Source organism: Myodes glareolus, chromosome 14 (genome assembly GCF_982192425.1).
Source record: "Myodes glareolus chromosome 14, mMyoGla1.1, whole genome shotgun sequence".
Taxonomy (NCBI): domain Eukaryota; kingdom Metazoa; phylum Chordata; class Mammalia; order Rodentia; family Cricetidae; genus Myodes; species Myodes glareolus.
This window is the reverse complement of record NC_142039.1, coordinates 76,586,479-76,605,102: the sequence shown is the minus strand read 5'-3', so window position 1 is coordinate 76,605,102 and position 18,624 is coordinate 76,586,479. Positions and strand designations below refer to the sequence as shown.

The window sequence follows — 18,624 nt, the reverse complement described above, 5'->3', positions numbered from 1 at the left end:
GAAGTTACAGTTCATGCTGCTGATGATGTTGAATAACAGCGGACAGGCAGTCATACATTGCTGTAAGACTGCAAACTGTAAAAGCACTATGAAAACCTGTGTGAAGATGCTTCAGGAAGATAAGAGTCGATCGACCTCATGATTCATCTATACCACACTGGGCATGTAACATAAACGTGCTTCATCTTACCAAAGAGGTACTTGAAAAACCAAGATTATTACAGGTCTAGTCACAATATCAGAACTTTGAAACAATGGAGTGATCTGTCAGTGGATGTAAGTCTAAAGAAAATGTGGTACATTTATGCAATGATGTATGATTGGCTGATAAAAAATAAGTTTAATAGTAAACAGATGCAAGTAGAAAAAAATCTTTGTTGAGGTATCTAAGACTCATAAAGACAAATATGGTATATTTTATTGTATATGTGATTAGCTGTGAAGTAAATGTTAAACAAGTTACCATCTATAAACATGAAAGTAAGGTACAAAGTAATGTACGTGGGGGTAATGATCAATCTTCCTAGGAAGGAAAAATATAATAATAGTAACGGAGAGCAGGGTAGTGAAACAGGAGAATCAAGTGGAGATCAGGACACATGCTGGGATGAGACACAGGATACAGAGAAAGACAGTTAAAGTTAAGGGTCATTCGAGTGTTTGTATGGCAACCTCATACTGTAGGAACTTCCTAAATGATGGACATATATGAAGGACATCTATTCATATTCGCCAAGTAATCAAGAGATGGGATGACTGTGCTCTGAGTCTTATCTGTTTCTTCTACACTTTTTTGGCCTCTTTTCCTTCTGTTTGTTTATTTTTTCTTATTCTTATTTGCCTTTATTTAATGTAATATTTTATTTTAATTTTGTTCAGTTTTACCCCTTACAATTCCTACAAGAGACAGAAAGGGATGGCATCAGGATGTCAGTGGATGTGAAGGAGAAATGGGGAGAGGTGATAGAGGAGAAAACAGAATCATAAAACATTGTATGAAAGAAATCTATTTTCAGTAAATGACAGAACAAATATCAGCATAAAATAAAAAATTGCATTAATAAAAGAAATATCTAAATATCTAGATACATGACTTACCAAATTTGAGACAAGAAAACCTGAAATGCTTAAACAAGAATTCTTTTCAGCAACAAGATTCAGGCAATATTTAATGTTTAACTGAAACGCATCAGCCTCTTCACCCCACAAATGACCAGGACCATATGATTAAATGGGAACTTGTAACAGAACCTTTTCAGATTGACATTAAGAATGCTCAAATTATTACACGAAACATAACAGGCAAATGGTCTTTGCTTTAATACCTGAATAACAACACACTTCACACACTCATACCCCCTCAAATTAAAGCCTGTCATTCCAAATTGTTTAAAACTTTATGTATTGTTACTATAGGAACAAAACCAAATAGAGATTCATAGCAACAACAGTAAAATTAAAGACCTACCTACCTGATCTACAAGGATGTTGTAGGAGGCCACTTGTTCATTCCTGGCTGCCCATAACTGAAATAACCAAACACAAACTGTATTAATTAAATCACTGCTTGGCCTATTAGCTCCAGCTTCTTATTGCATAGCTCTTACATCCTAGACTAACCATCTCCATTAATCTGTGTATTGCCACGTGGCTGTGGCTTATCGGCAAGGTTTGTCACATCTGTCTCTGGAGGGGCTACATGGCTTCTCATTGACACCACTTAATCTCTTCCTCTATCTGCTTAAAACTCCCAACTTGCCAGATTCTGCTAAGTCATTGGCCAAAATAGATTTATTCATTAACCTATAAAAGCAACACATAGAAATACTTCCCACACCGTTTCCTCTTTTCTGTTAAGACAAAAAGGAAGATTTTAACTTTAATACAGCAAAATTGCATACAATAAAACAATTATCAAGCAATAATTATAGTTTCAATTTTATATCTACTTTATCTTTGATCATAACTAAGGAAAACTATAGCTATCTATTCTTCAACTCCATCAAAGAATCCAGAAGGATATAATATTACCTAAATAAACAGGAAGTACATTGTAAGCAACTTACATACTCCAGAATTGACAGAGACATCTCTCTAACAAGACAGTCAGAACCTGGAAACAACCTAGGTGCCCCTCACTAGAAGAATGGATAAAGAAGGTGTGGCACATATACACTTTAGAGTTTTACTCAGTGGTAAAAAACAATGACATCTTGAATTTTGCATGCAAATGGATGGAAATAGAAAACACTTTACTGAGTGAGATAACTCAGACCCAAAAAGATTATTATGGTATGTACTCACTCATAAGTGAATTCTTGCCATAAATAAAGGACATTGAGCCTATAATTTGTTATCCTAGAGAAGCTAAATAAGAAGGTGAACCCAAAGAAAAACATATAGTTATCCTCCTGGATATTGGAAGTAGACAAGATTGCCAGGCAAAAGTTGGGAGCATGGGAGTGGGAGTAAGGAGAGATGGGGAGAGAGAAGGGGGAAGGGGAGGATTGCGAAGAACTTGGGGGAATGGGATGGTTGAGATAGAGGAAGGGTGGATATGAGAGCAGGGAAGTAGATATTTTAATTAAGGGTGCCATTTTAGGTTTGGCAAGAGACTTGACTCTAGAGGGGTTCCCAGGTGTCCAAGGAGATGTCCCCAGCTTGTTCCTTGGGCAGCAGAGGAGAGGGTGCCTGAACTGGCCTTATCCCACAGCAACACTGATGAATATCTTGCATATCACCATAGAACTTTCATCTGGCGATGGATGAAGATAGAGACAGAGACCCACATTGGAGCACTGGACTGAGCTCCCAAGGTCCAAATGAAGAGCAGAAAGAGGGATAACATGAGCAAGGAAGTCAGGAGGACCGCAAGGGGTGCATTCACCCACTGAGACAGTGGGACTGATCTAATGGGAGCTCACCAAGACCAGCTGGACTGGGTCTGAATGAGCATGTGATCAAACCGTACTCTCTGAATGTGGGTGACAATGAGGGCAGACTGAGAAGCCAAGGACAATGGCACTGGGTTTTGATTCTACTGCATGGACTGGCTTTGTGGGAGCCTAGTCTGTTTGGATGCTGCCCTTCCTAGACCTGGATGGAGTGGGGAGGACTTTGGACTTCCCACATGACAGGGAGCCCTGACTGCTCTTAGGACTGAAGAGGGTGGGGGAGGGGGAGGGGGGAAGTGGAAGGGAAATGGGAGGAGGGGAGGAGGTGGAAATTTTGATAAATAAATAAATAAATAAATAAATAAACTACAAGAGAAAATTCACAAATCACAAACAAGGGCAAACCCATTAGAATAACCAGTAAAATCGTAACATAGACTACAAGACAGAAGGGCTTAGAGCAATGTGCTCCTATTTCTAAGAGAGCTCAGATGCCAGTCCAGACTACCTCACCTGCAAAATTATTTGATAGAGTTTAAGGACAGTGAAAAATTCTCCATGATACTGTAACTGACTATTTCTGCCAAACCAGCCGTGATGGCTAATCATGGTTTTCAACATAACATACATGGGAAAAATAACCTCTTTTGAGAAAGTGCTTCCATGAGATTGGCCTGTGGGCATGTGTTTGGGGTATTGTCTTGACTGGTAATTGACACAGAGGGGCCCAGCCCACTGGGGTGACACTATTCCTACACAGGTGGTTCAGGGCTTTTTTTAAACGAGCCACTGTTTGTTCCCAGTTGTTCGGCAGCTCAGACCTGAAATAATGACACAGAAACCATATTATTTAAATCACTGCTTGGCCCATTAGCTCTAGCTTCTTATTGACTAACTTATATATCATTAATCCATTTCTAGTAATTTGTGTATCGCCACGTGGCTGTGGCTTACTGGCTAATGTTCCCAGTGTCCGACTCTGGTGGGGCTACGTGGCTTCTCTCTGACTCTGCCTCTTCCCCGCCTAACTAAGTTCTGCCCTGCTATAGGTCCAAAGCAGTCCTTTATTAACCAATGATAATAATACTGTACAGAGGGGAATCCCACATCAAGTGCTCTACAAAAAAAAAAAAAAGATGGCTGAACATGCGACTGGGAGTAATTCAGTATTTGGCATTTGAGCATGGTTTTTACTTCAAACATAAGCCATGAATTCCATGCCTTGGTTTCTCTCAATTATGACCTATAAATTGTGAAATAAATTCTTTATTATCCCAATTTTTTTGTGGTTATGTGGTCTAGCATAGCAACAAGAGTCACAGTAGAACCAAATTGGTGAGGCTGAAATAGATTTTTGCTATGGTAGATCTGACTGCATTGTTTGGAGGATTGTGGTTTCAAGATTTTCCTGTAAAAGCAATGCTGAGCTCAAATCTTAATGGACAATTCAGTGGATCCTATAAATTATGTAGAAGTTCAGAGTCAAAAAGAAATGTTGTTCATTGTTATAATTCGCCTAGCTCTATCTGTATGTGACACAATGAGGGAAGAGATGATGGCATAGTGTGAATATTAATAATGTCTAGGGAAAACATACAACACCCTAACATATGTCTCTGAATTTAGACTGTACTAGTGTAAGGAAGAAAAAATGGGGTAATTTATAAACCACGTTGTGTGAGTGGGAATGATGTAATGCATATGAGATCACAGTTTGGCACCACTAATTGTGGTAAGAGCTAGGCATCATGAGCAACTCAAGGCAGGCCAGTAGACAGCTCAGATATGAGCCTAGCCCAGGATATATCTGAGATATGCTAATGAGCTAAATCCAAGCTGGTACTGATGTGCTCAAAAAGCAGCCCAAAGCTGTGAGCCCTGACAGTACAAAGCTAATGCCCAATGAGAGGATTAAAATAATGGAACTATGGGAACGGGTGCAGGATGATCCTGTTGTCCTCAAAACATGAATTCTCTAGCCTGGGTGTTTGTGCCCATTTACTAGAAGACTAAATTGCTATGCAGGGCCCTAGCCTCAGTAATCAATGACTTTCAGAATTGTAGGTAGGCATACACTGATCCTGTCAGTCATAGTCATTGACTAAGTTCTAAAGGATCTCCTGGAGGTTACCAATGCCACCCTCTGGACGCCACAGATGAAGGACTTCACAGCACAGGTGGGTCAAGCCCGAAGTATTGCAAACTCACTGGAGAAGTTCTCCAGTAGAATCCAACAGCAGCAGCAACATTATTTCTACACAATAAGTGTCTCCTGCTTGGTGAAATACCTGTTTACCATTTATATAGGTATCATATTATAAGGAATATTTGTATGACTATACTAAATATAGTCAAAAGAAAATCTTGTGGGGACATCCTAAATGCCTATTGTCTTACATTCCATATACATGAGCACTCTGGAAGAAAAAGGCATCAGAGATTCATCTAAGGCAGTGAGTTTCCCCTGAATGAAGCTTCGTCACAATTTTAAGATGTGGAATTTTTTTCACTCATTCATGAACAAATATTGCTCAGAGGCAATTCTCTGCTGAGTTATTTTTCTCTGCTTGGTTCTTAACTAACAAAGGACATCTTAATGAGGAAGGTATAGAACTGAAAGAATGTAAGGAAGTTAGAGTCATGATACAGAAAGAGGGTACATGATCACATCATCTTTAACAGAAGGAACTTTGGTAGATGTGACTCAGGATGGATAGACTGTTTAGGCCCAACGCTTCCTTTGCTGTTGACTAGCTCTCTCCTGCTGATTGTGTCTATCTCTTAGGGCTCAGAGAGTATATGTCCCAAGGTCCAGAATCATTGGCTACTGGGACAGAGTGATGGAAGTTCATCTGTAACTCTTTGCAAGCTAAGGTTCACTGTAATTTCCTGATGTAAGGTCCCTCAGTTGTCTTCTTGCATTCTGGTCACTTTGTCCCCACAGCTCATACATCCTGCCAAAGGAGGGTCTTAGTGATATCTATTAGAGTTTGAAGAATAGTTTACACAATTGGAAGAGAGCAAAAATATATAATGAATGCCTCTGAAGGTCAACAAAGAAATTCAGTGTGATTTTGGTCTTCTATGTTTAGCCACATAGATGGTATATGGGGTCTATGTGAAAACCCTTTAGTGGTGAAGAAGATGAGGGAGTCCCTGGCATTCTTTCCTTCTTAGATTCTAACTTTCATGTTAATGAATGTCTTTAAAAGGAAAATGTGAAGTGTGTTAATCGAATTTAAATGGCTTACCTGATGTTTGAGAGTTAGGCCAAACTGATCAAGCCTTGAAAATTATATATATATATATATATATATATATATATATATGTGTGTGTGTGTGTGTGTGTGTGTGTGTGTGTGTGAGAGAGAGAGAGAGAGAGAGAGAGAGAGAGAGAGAGAGAGAGTCTCTTACCAATTCCTTACAAACTACTCATTTTGAATTCTCAATAACATTGAAGATGGCAAAGAATGGGGATATCTTGGGGAAGGAGAGAACAGGGTGACCTACTTTCAGACCCAGGATTTTCAGGATCATTATGACATATGTAAAAAAATGCAGCTTGTGCTACTAATGCTAATTTTACATACTAATTTTTACTGATTTTATTGTTAAATAGATAAATGATAGAAAGAGAGAAAGAGAAAGAAAGAAAGAAGGAAGGAAGGAAGGAAGGAAGGAAGGAAGGAAGGAAGGAAGGAAGGAAGGAGGAAAGAAAGAAATTTCTTGATGTAAGGTCTCTCAGTTGTCTGTTGTATTTGACCATTTTGTTGGGAATAGATAACTACACAGATGAGTGTGGTGGATTTTGCCAGACCTGCTCTGAATGAATTTTTACTCTTTCTTTGGGGGAATGAAGACTACAATGGCAATGGTGGAAACCAATGTGATTGTTCCTCAAAGAACTGTTCATATATCCGACCATGTTGTGTAGATAGCCTACACAAATGACAATGTTTATTAAGAAAATTCAAGTGCACAAATTTTCTAGAACCTTCACTCATAGTAGCCAAAATCTGTGACAAATTAACATCAGTTGAAGAATATGTAAGTGAAATGTACAGTTATATAGTAAAAATTTCATTATCAAAGTAGAGTGTTAATATATGCCACTTTGTGAATAATTTTAAATTGAATCATGACCTAAATGAGAGACTGCATTATTTTTATGTAGATATAATTACAACATTTTATTGAGGTATTCATGATATAGTGGCTTTAATTTCAAAAAGTATTTCACATTTTATACCATATTAAATAGGCTATATATACACTTCCATTGATCATATTGGGTTGCACACCATTTAGATTAATTATAAAGATATCTCATGCTTATTCTCCACAATTCTCCTTTGTCAATTTTCAAAATGTTTATAAAACTTATAGGTTTGTGTGTTCTAAAATTCAATCTTTGAGAAAAATCTCTCTTGGAGTCTTGTTATGATCAGAGGAAGATAAGATGGAAGACATTTGTAATGAGAGATGCAGGTGCATATGGACTATCATGAGGTTGCTCCAGGAGGAAGTCATCCCCATTTGTGAGGACCTGGCAGGCATGGAAAACAGAGCATGGACAAAATTTATTCCTGCCCTGTAGCTGTCGTTCACAGAGGATTATAGATACGCAACACCAAAGTGCCCTATCTTGTGCTAAGAAGTTTATATTTGCCCATATTCTCACTTCTCAACAACTCCACAAAAGTGATTCCCAAACTTCAGTGATGCTCCTAACTACCTTATGGTCTTAAGCTAACTCCAATGCCTGGATGGAATTATCCAGTGTCCTGATTCAGTAGGTATGGAGTCTATTTCAATATGATTTCCTAGCAGTTCTGTAGGATGAAAGACCGTGCTACAAACTGTGACCTCATAGAAAAGAATCATTGTGTAGATGGTAAGCTGAGCATGCTGTGTTCCCGCCTGGATGCCGGCTAGTTTACCCCCAAAATAATTACACGGAAACTGTATTCTTCTAAACACTGCTTGGCCCACTAGTTTCAGCTTCTTATTGGCTAACTCTCACATTTTGATGAACCCATTTCTAATAATCTGTGTAGCACCACGAGGTGGTGGCTTACCAGGAAGGATCTTAACCTGCGTTCATCTTGGAAAGGAGAGCTATAGCGTCTACCTGCCTCTGCTTCTTTCTCCCAGCATCCTATTCTGTCTACTCCACATATCTAAGCTGCTGTCCTATTAAAGGCCAAGGCGGTCTCTTTATTAACCAATGAAAGTAACACATAGAAAGACCCACCTACATCATTTACAGCACTGGGGATTTAGATAGAGGGTGCCAATATCTAACTTTCTAATGTGGGGAATTAATTTCTATGTCTGTCATTCTTGCAAGCATTAGAAATTAAAGCTGAGCAATAAATATATCTATCAACCTCAGCTCTGACCTTGTCATCATGATTTGCTTGAGAAACTCAACTCTGTAAGTTCAGAGTTCCAAGCATTCCAACTATGATTCTGAAGGACACCTCAGATGAGAACCTAAATCTCTAAAACTTTGTCATGTCCCTTTCTTAAGGGTGCCTGATCCCTGGTGATACATTGGAATAATATCAATGTAAACTTCTTAGAGGAGAAAAATGATCTTTGACACTCACACAATGAAGAATATATTTAAGAATGGCACACTCCTGAACTGAGGCAGTAAGACAATTGAAATAAGCCATGTGAGGAGATTTTTGTTGCCAATGAGACTATTGGAGCTCAATAGATGAAAATTATTATGAAGAAAGAAAATAATTGATATGAAGGTATTCTGACTGAGTAGAAGTATAGAAACTTACTGCAGACAGGTAAATCTGAACCACCTTCAGAGGGTACCTGGTAGGAAAAGTTCTCAATTAGATATGATGGATGCTCTGATAGAAATAAAGACAGTGCTTGCTCCTCTAATTTATCAGAATTGCTGATTGACATAGGATAGGTTAGGGTTAGAGTTTAGATAGCATTCATAAACACTTAGAGCTCTGAATCAAGCAGGGTCAGGTCTCATTTATAGATTCAGAGAATAGAGATTTCATTCACTTGTAACATGAGAGCCTGCTTGTTGGGGTATCTGTTCTGCCCAGTCCCCCAGACGTTTAGTTCCAGAGAAAATCAGTCATCTACTTCCTGCCTGGTTGTCCCACTTATACTTCCTGCCTGGCTTCTGGCCAATCAGTGTTTATTTAAAACATAATTGACATAATACAGAATTATCCTGCATCATTTTCACTTATGAAAATAATGATTTGTTACTTTCTTTGAATTAAGCATCCTTCACTCTCAGCAGAGGAAGAAAGGGATGGATAACAAACACTTAAAGCATTTTGAAAAGCCATATAAAAACCAATTATGGTAGAAGTGTCTGAAAATACATATACACATAAAAGAAATTTAAATGTGTCATCTTGTAATAGAGGAGACAGTACACCAACTAGACATCATATGTTACCAAATAAAAACTTAGTTCTAAGAATGGGCTTTACCTTTTTGAATCATGATGTGGTATATCCTTCCATATATGTGTTCTTTTATTGGTTAGTGAATAAAGCTGTTTGACCTCTATGGTCAGTCAAAATACTGCTAGGCAGGAAGTTCAAACAAAGATATATGGAGAGTGTCAGTGGACTTGAGGAGATTCTGTGTAGCCTCTGAAGGAGAATGATGCCAAATTTCTATCAGTATGCTGCAGCACGTGGCAATACATAGATTAATAGAAATTGGTTAATTCATAGTGCAAGACATGATAAGGAATAATCCTGAGCAATTAGACAAACAGTGTTGTACTTAATATAGTTTCTGTGTGATTATTTAGGTGGGGGCCGTCATGAAATGAAAGTGCACTCTCCATTTACATAATCATGCGGCCTGTCTTAGTCAGTGTTCTGCCATTACAGAGAGATGACATGACAGTGGAAACACCTATATTTAATTGGGTCTTACAGTTTCAGGGGCATTGCCCATTGTTATCATGACAGGGAGCACAGCAGTATAAAGGCAGGCAGGCATGGTGCTAGGTAAGTAAGTGAGAATTTCACATTCAGATCTGCAAGCAGTACGAAAAGAGAGTGACACTGGACTTGGCCTGTACAGTTGAAACCTCAAAACCAACTCCCAGTGATGTATTTCCTCCATCAAAGCTGTACCTCCTAATCCCTTCAGATAGGTTCATTCACTGGTGAACAGCATTCAAATCTGTGAGCTTGTGGGAGAGATATTCTCTTCCATGTCAGCCCATTTCCCTCCCTGGAACCATAGGCTTATAACCACATCAGAATGCAGAAATGCATTGAATTCAAATTAAAAATATTCTGTAGTCTGTAAGAGTCTCAACACCATTTAGAAGTCCAATGTTCAAAGTCTCTAATGTAGAAGGAAGGAGTGGGCTGCGTTCTTGCCCGGATCCCAGCTAGCTTACCCCCAAAATAATTACACGGATACTGTACTCTTTTAAACACTGCCTGGCTCATTAGTTCTAGCCTCTTATTGGCTAACTCTCACATCTTGACTCAACCCATTTCTAATAATCTGTATGTCACCATGAGGTTGTGGCTTACTGGGAAAGATTCAGCATGTCTGACCTGGCAGCTTCATGGCAGGTGGCTTTCTGCCTCTGCCTGACTCTGCTTCTTTCTCCCAGCATTCTGTTCTGTCTACACCACCCACCTATGTTCTGACCTATCAGGCCAAGCAGATTCTTTATTAATTAACCAATGAAAGCAACACATAGAAAAAAGACCCACCTACATTACTCTAATACTTGTGTCAGTGTCTTAGCTGTAATCTCTTATAAAATTGAGATTAAGCATGACTTTAAGTGTCTTTTGGCCATTCGAAGTTCTTCTGCTGAGAATTCTCTGTTCAGTTCAGTATCCCATTTTTTTTAATTGGGTTCATTAGAGTTTTAGTGTCTAGTTTCTCGTGTTCTTTGTATATTTTGGAGATCAGACCTTTTTCTGATGAGGGGTTGGTGAAGATCTTCTCCCAGTTGGAAGGTAGCCTTTTAGTCTTGCTGACAGTGTCCTTTGCTTTACAGAAGCTTCTCAGTTTCAGGAGAACAAGAAATCAGGACCACTAGGGGTGAGGGGTGCGTTCACCCACTGATACAAGGGAACTGATCTAATGAGAGCTCACCAAGGCCAGCTGGACTGGGACTGAACGAGCATGTGATCAAACCAGATTCTCTGAATGTGGCTGATATGGGGGCTGTCTGAGAAGCCATTGATAATGGCACTGGGACTTGTTTCGTCTGCATGTACTGGCTTTTTTGTATCCTAGTCTGTTTGGATGCTCACTTTCCTAGACCTGGAGGGAGGGGGGAGGAACTTGAACTTCCCAAAGGGCAGGAAACTCTGACTGCTCTTAGGACTACAGAGGGAGGAGGAGAGGGAGTGGGGGGAGTGGGAAAGTATTGGGAGGAGGGGAGGAAGTGGAAATTTTTATAAATTAATAAAAAAATTGAGATTAAAAGCAGATCAAATCTTTCCAACATGGCACAGACTATACATTACCATTACAAAGGCAAAGAAAGAGATTATTGTGAGGAAAGACTATACCTCAAGAGAAACTAAAACTCGAAGGGAAAACTCCAAATTCTACATTTCCATGTCTGATGTCAAAGTGTTTTTCAGATATCCAACTCATTTCAGCTTTGTTGACTGCAACAGAGTTCTTTCTTAGGTTGGTTCCAAGCCATGTTATCAGCTCTCCTTAATGGGTATCTCTTGACTCTGGCATCTTCAACATCTTGCTGTTTCTAATGCCATCTGGGTTTTACCCTCACAGCTGCACACATTGGCAGCCCTTGACTTCCAGGCAGGGACATCTTAGATACATGCCTTGCCTGAGCAGCCTTCCTAAGTCACAAAGGGAGATTCTACAACCTCTTTTTATATCTTTCCCTCTAAAGACAGAACCATGTAGGAAAATTCGCTAAGTCCTTATGTTTCCTGGCCCTGGAACATGGTCCCTTAATTCTGAATGCCTCCAGGTACTGATTGCAATACAATGTGAGTAACTGTCAATGAGCCCACCAGGATGGGTCCTGAAGCAGTAAATATCGTAATTTTGAATTGATGCTGTGCTGGTACAATGAAGAATGCCAGGTAAATGGTGCTTCTAGATGGCAGGCCCATGTAACATCCACAAGAGAAAAGTCAGAGAGTTTCAAGAGATGTAGCCACAGCCTGCCAATTATTTCCCCTCTTATACTTCAACCATGAATACCACTTGGCCTTTGATGGTCATGTCTCCCAAATGTCTTGTGAGATTCAATGTATTACACATGGAAACATGGAAACAGAGCATCCCAAGAGTCTGTGTTCTCTAGGATCCAACCATAGCTGAGGAGTAAACACAAAACAGAATGCATTGATTAACTCCTGCCAGGGATGGTAACCAAAGCCTCCCATTCTAACTGCAAGGGTACATCACACAATTTTTCCAGGAAGTTTAATCAGAAAACAAGAAGCTCGGTGTACTGTGATTCAAAGCCTACAGGACTGCTATCCAACTTGCGTTGACAAGGTTCACAAATCCAGCTTCCTGTTGTTCAGAGCGGTATCCCACAGCCATGCCAGAGGGAAAGTCGGAGATTATCTCTCAGGAAGAGCCTGAAGTACTAGTGCCTGAAGACTTAATTTTGTCATTAACACAGCCAATCCAAAGCAGCTCATAATTGAGGGGCATGTTCAGACAGACAAATATTTGGGATTTATAGCAAGAATAAGAGTTGCTCTGCCAGATTGTGGAACCTCAGCCACCTCTGAAGAATTGAGAGTGTGGAGTGAACTGAGTCATCACCACAGATAGGTAAGACCCTGCGTTTACCAAGGCAGAAATGTAGGTGACATTGGGGGAGGTACTTTGAGAGATTTCAGGGAAAATCAAGTAAATACCAAGACTATAATATAGTCTTCAGCAACCCTGGTGTGTGCAGGTATAGTGGAATAGCTAGGAAAGTCAAAGATGATACCACATCCCTTATAGGTCTGTTTGGATAGGGTCCCATTACGTGAAAGTCTGGATCTGTCCACAGAGATTTACAGTTGGTTTTTTGAACACCAGTAAATATCACTGGCACTTGCTGGTCCAGTAGAGACCATCTCTTCCACATAGCCCCATATTGGATGTGTATTCAGTTCACATGGACAGACGTAGTAGAAGATGGCATGTTCCTATCAAGGGCTATGGGCAGTGTTGCTTTAGAGAAAAAGCAAATTCAGAAACTGATCATCCCACTATCAACTTGCTATTTTACTCCACCTACTCCCGTGGTTCTGGCCTCCTGTTGGTTTTTCATATGACTTTATTCCGATATAGGTAGTGAGTTGGGAATTTGATTTCACATTTTCGAGGGTAGAGCACAAGGAATAGTAAATGACTCTTCCAACATTATTATAGAAGATATTTTAAAATGTTTTATTAAAAAAAGAGAGGGTTAACATCAAGCCCATTACTTTCTGCATATTAGAAAGGCTTATGATGCCATGTAGTCTTCATCCTTAAGCTCACTTTGAAAGTAGCAATACTATGTGATAGCAGTTTTGCTTGGTATAAACAATGACTCAGTGATGTACTAGACAATGATAGCTTTTATGCTTCTGTTCCTCACAGTGGGTGAAGACATATCTGAAGTAATAAGAAGCATTTCACCTAAAGTGTTCATTGCTAGAGTTCTGGGCTCATGCTCTTCATTTTGTATTGAATCTAATAATCATCATTGGATGGCTCAGTTCAAATACATCCTAGAACTTATCTGAAGTCTCTTTAAAATTATTTGGAAGAATAATTCAAAACTTTTATTGACCACAATGGATTAATTTATTATGAAGGAGTAAGAAGACATAAAATTATTTCTGTAGTTATATCTTCATTTCTCTTCTTATCCAGGTTCTTCAGATATGACTCCTGTTGTCTTTCTGGTCATCCTGTGCTTAGGAATTAGGTCACGTGTTTTAGCATTTGATCCTAGTTTGGATGCTGAATGGGAAGAGTGGAAGATACTCTATGAAAAATCATACAGCCTGGTTGGTATCCTGGAAACTGTCTAGAAGGGCCCCAGAGTGCAGGTGTCTAGCCATAGTAGAGTTCATAGATGCCCCACCACAACTACCACCACTGAGGTTGCTTAATCACGACCATTGTGAACAATAGGCAGCCAGATTCTCTTCATCAGTATAAGGAGAATATGTAACAATTGAGTCCTAGACTGCACTCCTGGGCCTCTAATCACCTGGACAGCAAATCTACATCAGCTTGTACAGGAGTTTAATTATAGAGAAATGTCACACATTTTTGTTCTTATCCAGGAGGAAGAAGCACTGAGGAGAGCAGTATGGGAAAAGAACATGAAAATGATTAAAATTCACAATGGGGAGAATGGCCTGGGGAAGAACGGCTACACCATGAAAATGAACACCTTTGGTGACATGGTGAGTGTGACATGGATCACTTCGCACTGTTCTCTTTTGTGTTTTACATGGAGTCTTTTCTATTATAATCATTAATGTATGCTTTCTTGAAGACCGATGAAGAATTCAAGAAAATGATGGTTAATTTCCCTATGCAAAGTCACGAGAGGGGGAAAGGCATCTGGAAACGAGCTCTTAGTGGTTTACCCAAATTTGTGGATTGGCGAGAAAAAGGCTACGTGACCCCTGTGCGGCACCAGGTTTGACAGTGCCACCTGCCCTTCTTCTGAAACCATCTTGAAAAGGAAAGAACTTAGTGTCTCTGTTTTCTTATTGAATGAGGAAAGATGTGCAGCTCATATTATAAATAATATATTTTCTTCTTTGAAATCTTCATACATTTTCCAATATATATCGATCTTGACAGTTCACCAAACACCTTCTCCAGATATTAACTTCTACCACATCTCATTGTAGAGTTCATGTCCCTTCTATTGTCATTAATAACTGATAAAAGCAAGAAGTCTTTCACAAATGTGGTGGGGGGGACCCACAGGAGCATGTGCACACTACCAGCATCCAAGTCCTCTGGGAGACTGACAGCTCCTTTCTAGGCATCTGTCAACTGCCAGTTCCTTGTTTTCAGAAATTATTCACCTGTCTATATTATTACCTGAGTTAGCATTTGTTTGTGAAAGACCATATTTTCTTCACTTTAGGGTAACTGCGGTTCTTGTTGGGCTTTTGCTACAACTGGTGCCATAGAAGGACAAATGTACAAAAAGACAGGCAAACTCATTCCTCTGAGTGTGCAGAACCTCGTGGACTGTTCTAAACCTCATGGCAATAATGGTTGTGATTGGGGTAACACAGACTATGCTTTTCGGTATGTTTTGCACAACGGAGGTGTGGAGGCTGAGGCGACCTACCCATATGAAGGAAAAGTAAGTGGACCTCATATGTTGTCATTTCAGCTCAGCGTGGAGTGAAAGACAACTGTAGATATGATACAGTATCTTCGGCACTCAGATTGGATGGTAGAATCTCTCTATATACTTTCATTTCAGTCATTAAGTAATGACCTTTACATACATTTTTAGTGTGATGATTTTGGTGTGGTTCCCTTCTATGTGCATATTGAATAAAGAATTTATTGTACCTATAATAGAAATCTCTGCCATGATGTGGGATGTCCTGTTGTGTATATGATGATATTATTGGTTGATGAATGAATCAGTTTTGGCCAATTCCTTAGTGAAGTAAAGTCAGTTGGGATATTCGAACAGAGATGAAGGGAGAGAGAGTAATCAGTGTCAAGTTGATGTCATGTAGCTGCTGAAGGAGAAAGATGTCAGGACATTACTGGTAAGTCACAGCTTTGTAGCAATACATAGATTCATAAAAATGGGTTATTTTAAGATATAAGAGCTAGCTATGAATATGCCTGAACCATTGGCCAAATATTGATTTAACTATTATAGGTCCTAGGTGATTATTTTTGTCTGGGTGGCTGGGATATGAAAGCACAGTCTCAACTTACACTGCAGCAATAAAAATTATTATGTGTAGGAGGAAGTATTGGTTGTCACTGAGGACAAGGGAATTTATTTCCAATTCTAGATCTTCCGGTACCATTTCACTTCTTGGGATGATTTACAATAATCCAGACTTTTGTGTGCTCAATTGCAAAGAACAGAGTATGGCAGTTGGGATTATCTCCCAGGACATGGAGGGAAGAACTGAGTCTTTTATCTCTTCACCCTTTAAAGGAAGGACCCTGCAGGTACAATCCTCAGAATGTAGCTGCTAAAATCAGAGAATTTGTGGCCCTCCCAGAATATGAGGATATTCTAATGGATGCCGTAGCAATTCAAGGGCCCATTCCTGCTTCAATTGATGCTTTCCATGATTCTTTTAAGTTCTACAATGAAGGTTAGCATATTTCTTCCTAGATATAGAAAAAGCCATTGTGATATTTCTATGTCATGACAAGTTAACAGACCGGCTGCTATGTAAAAAAGTCATATGATAGTTTAAGTTTCTGGATTTTACTCATCTCTATAATAGTCTTGATTAATGAATTTCAACTGGTATGCACCCTCACATAAAAGTTAGTGTGTCTCATTTATTAAACTATATTGGTTAACTAATTTCTCAACTCTTCTCCTGCTCATAGACCTTTTAATTGTTTATTGAAACTGATTATCTGAATTGAAATTATAACAGAGACTTTGAATTAAATAATTTATGCCTTATAAGTTTAACCTGGCATGAGACATTCGTGGAAAAACTGTAAAGTTCCATGGAGTCATTTCATACTCATGCAGTTCGTAGCTATCAATAAATCTCACTATTTTGAATATTTTCAGTTTTCTGTGAAACTGTATGTATATGTTTGTATGTGTGCACCCATATGTGAGTAGTAGCATTCTTGTTGAACAGTGAATAAGCTCAAGTCTGTTTGTATTATTTCCATGATTGTTGAAATAGTTCGGTTGTTAGTGTCTATAGTCACTGCCAGGTGTGCTGTGCCTCTCACATCAGTGTCTGTGTTATTTCTCAGGCATTTATCATGAACCAAATTGCAGCAGGTATAATTTGAGCCATGCAGTTCTGGTGGTTGGCTATGGATTTGATGGAAATGAAACGGATCGCAATAACTACTGGACAATTAAGAACAGGTATAAATTGCCATAAGAATCTTTATTTGAAATTTCATGGACTGGAGAGATGGTTCAGAGCTTAATGACACTGGATGTACAAAAAGGGGATTTTGATGAGATGGCGATTTTTAGGATGTATTTTGTTGTAATGTTAGAAGATTAGGTTTCATTTAAGTTGAACAAAATCTGTTCTTGTTTTCCCATGTTCATGGATGAGGTGTATTTGACTGTCTGCATGTCTGTGGACATGTGTGCAGCAGTGAACATGTGTAGAGATCTGATGTCAGCATCAGTTGTTTCTCAATCACTATATAACTTCTATATTAAGGCTGTGTTCTTTTCTGATCTAAGAGTTAACTATTTAATCAGGCTTGCAAGCTTGTTTTTGGCATGTTCTGTGTCCATGTCTCAGGAATGAGGTTTACAGGCACACTCTAATGTCATTCTGGCTTTCCAGTTGCTCTTAAAACTGATCTCAGCTCTTTAACTGCTGAGCTCCCTGAAGCTCTAAGAACTTACTAACAGTATGTTATCATAAAATTCCCAACCCTTCACTGGTTTCTAGGGTATCAATATCATGTATGTGACATTAATTTTGTATAATGTGACACATTTGAGAGTTCGGAAATATGTAATGGTAGAAAGGTATCCTGCTGCGGTTTTCACATTCCTGTGTGAGGCACCTCTTGGTGCTCAGGAATAGACCCTCTGCCTTTCCTGATCATTTTGTTAGGTTGGCCTCTTGACAAATCCATCATGTGGTAAGTTTTCTACTAAATGAAAAACATGATCTCTTGCAGCTGGGGACAAAGCTGGGGCATGAACGGCTACATGAAAATTGCCAAGGACAGAAACAACCACTGTGGAATTGTTTCATTTGCCCAATACCCTCTTGTGTGAGGAGCCTGATGCCCACAGGGAATCACTTGGCAGGAGACTGCGTTTCCAGAGAGTTATATCCACTTCAAAGGTCAGCCTTTGCTTACTGTGTTGGATTGCTGAGTCTCTCAAGATCCACACTGCAGTGTGAATTCTGGGAGCTTTCAAATATTTCAAATTACAAGCTTTGTAACTGGTTCTCTAACTAATGAGTGTTTGTGATTCCTGCAGCAACTTTATTTTCACTCTTAATGCTTGTGCAAATAAAATCATTTAAAATTAATTTCAAGTATCATTTCTAGTTTCTTATCTTTTGTGCAGTGACTTTATTGTGGTCAAACGTGCAATTCACCTTGAATTGAAGTGGGGACTGAGTGTTGTGCTGGTGTCTGGAAGAAAGGGTGGGAGGGTCCTCCTTGATGGGTGGCTTTCTGCATTGTTGTGGTTTGCTTTCAGTGTTCTGTTTTTCCACCAGCAACCTTGCTCTGGATGACTCTATGATAATTTCTGGATTTGATACTTTTAGCTGACACACCTGTGGGAGCCCACAGAAGTGATTCCATTCCTCAGTGACTGAAGGTCAGAGGCTCACATGTTTTCTTGCTTCTTCAATGCTACTGACAAGAGGGAAACTTAAGGTGTGACTGTAAACAAGATATCTTAGCTTATGGTGTGGTTGTTTTGGTGTTTTGTGTATTAAGATGGCCCATAGAGGGAATCTCTTCCACCTTGACTTAAGGTCAGAGAGTTCAAGCCTATTCCTGTTCCTTCAAAAATATG

General features: G+C 39.3%; 1 protein-coding gene across 1 annotated transcript; it reads left to right on the top strand.

Annotated features, from left to right (window-relative positions):
• The first annotated feature begins 12,600 nt into the window (after positions 1-12,600).
• LOC146892134 (cathepsin Q-like) lies at positions 12,601-18,094 on the top strand. The gene is made up of 8 exons (XM_085698859.2): positions 12,601-12,701; positions 13,782-13,918; positions 14,201-14,323; positions 14,416-14,562; positions 15,022-15,246; positions 16,072-16,234; positions 16,866-16,983; positions 17,766-18,094. Exons 2-8 carry the CDS (start codon positions 13,793-13,795, stop codon positions 17,863-17,865), a joined length of 1,002 nt encoding a protein of 333 aa, XP_085554985.2. The 5' UTR covers positions 12,601-12,701; positions 13,782-13,792; the 3' UTR covers positions 17,866-18,094.
• Positions 18,095-18,624: the final 530 nt, after the last annotated feature.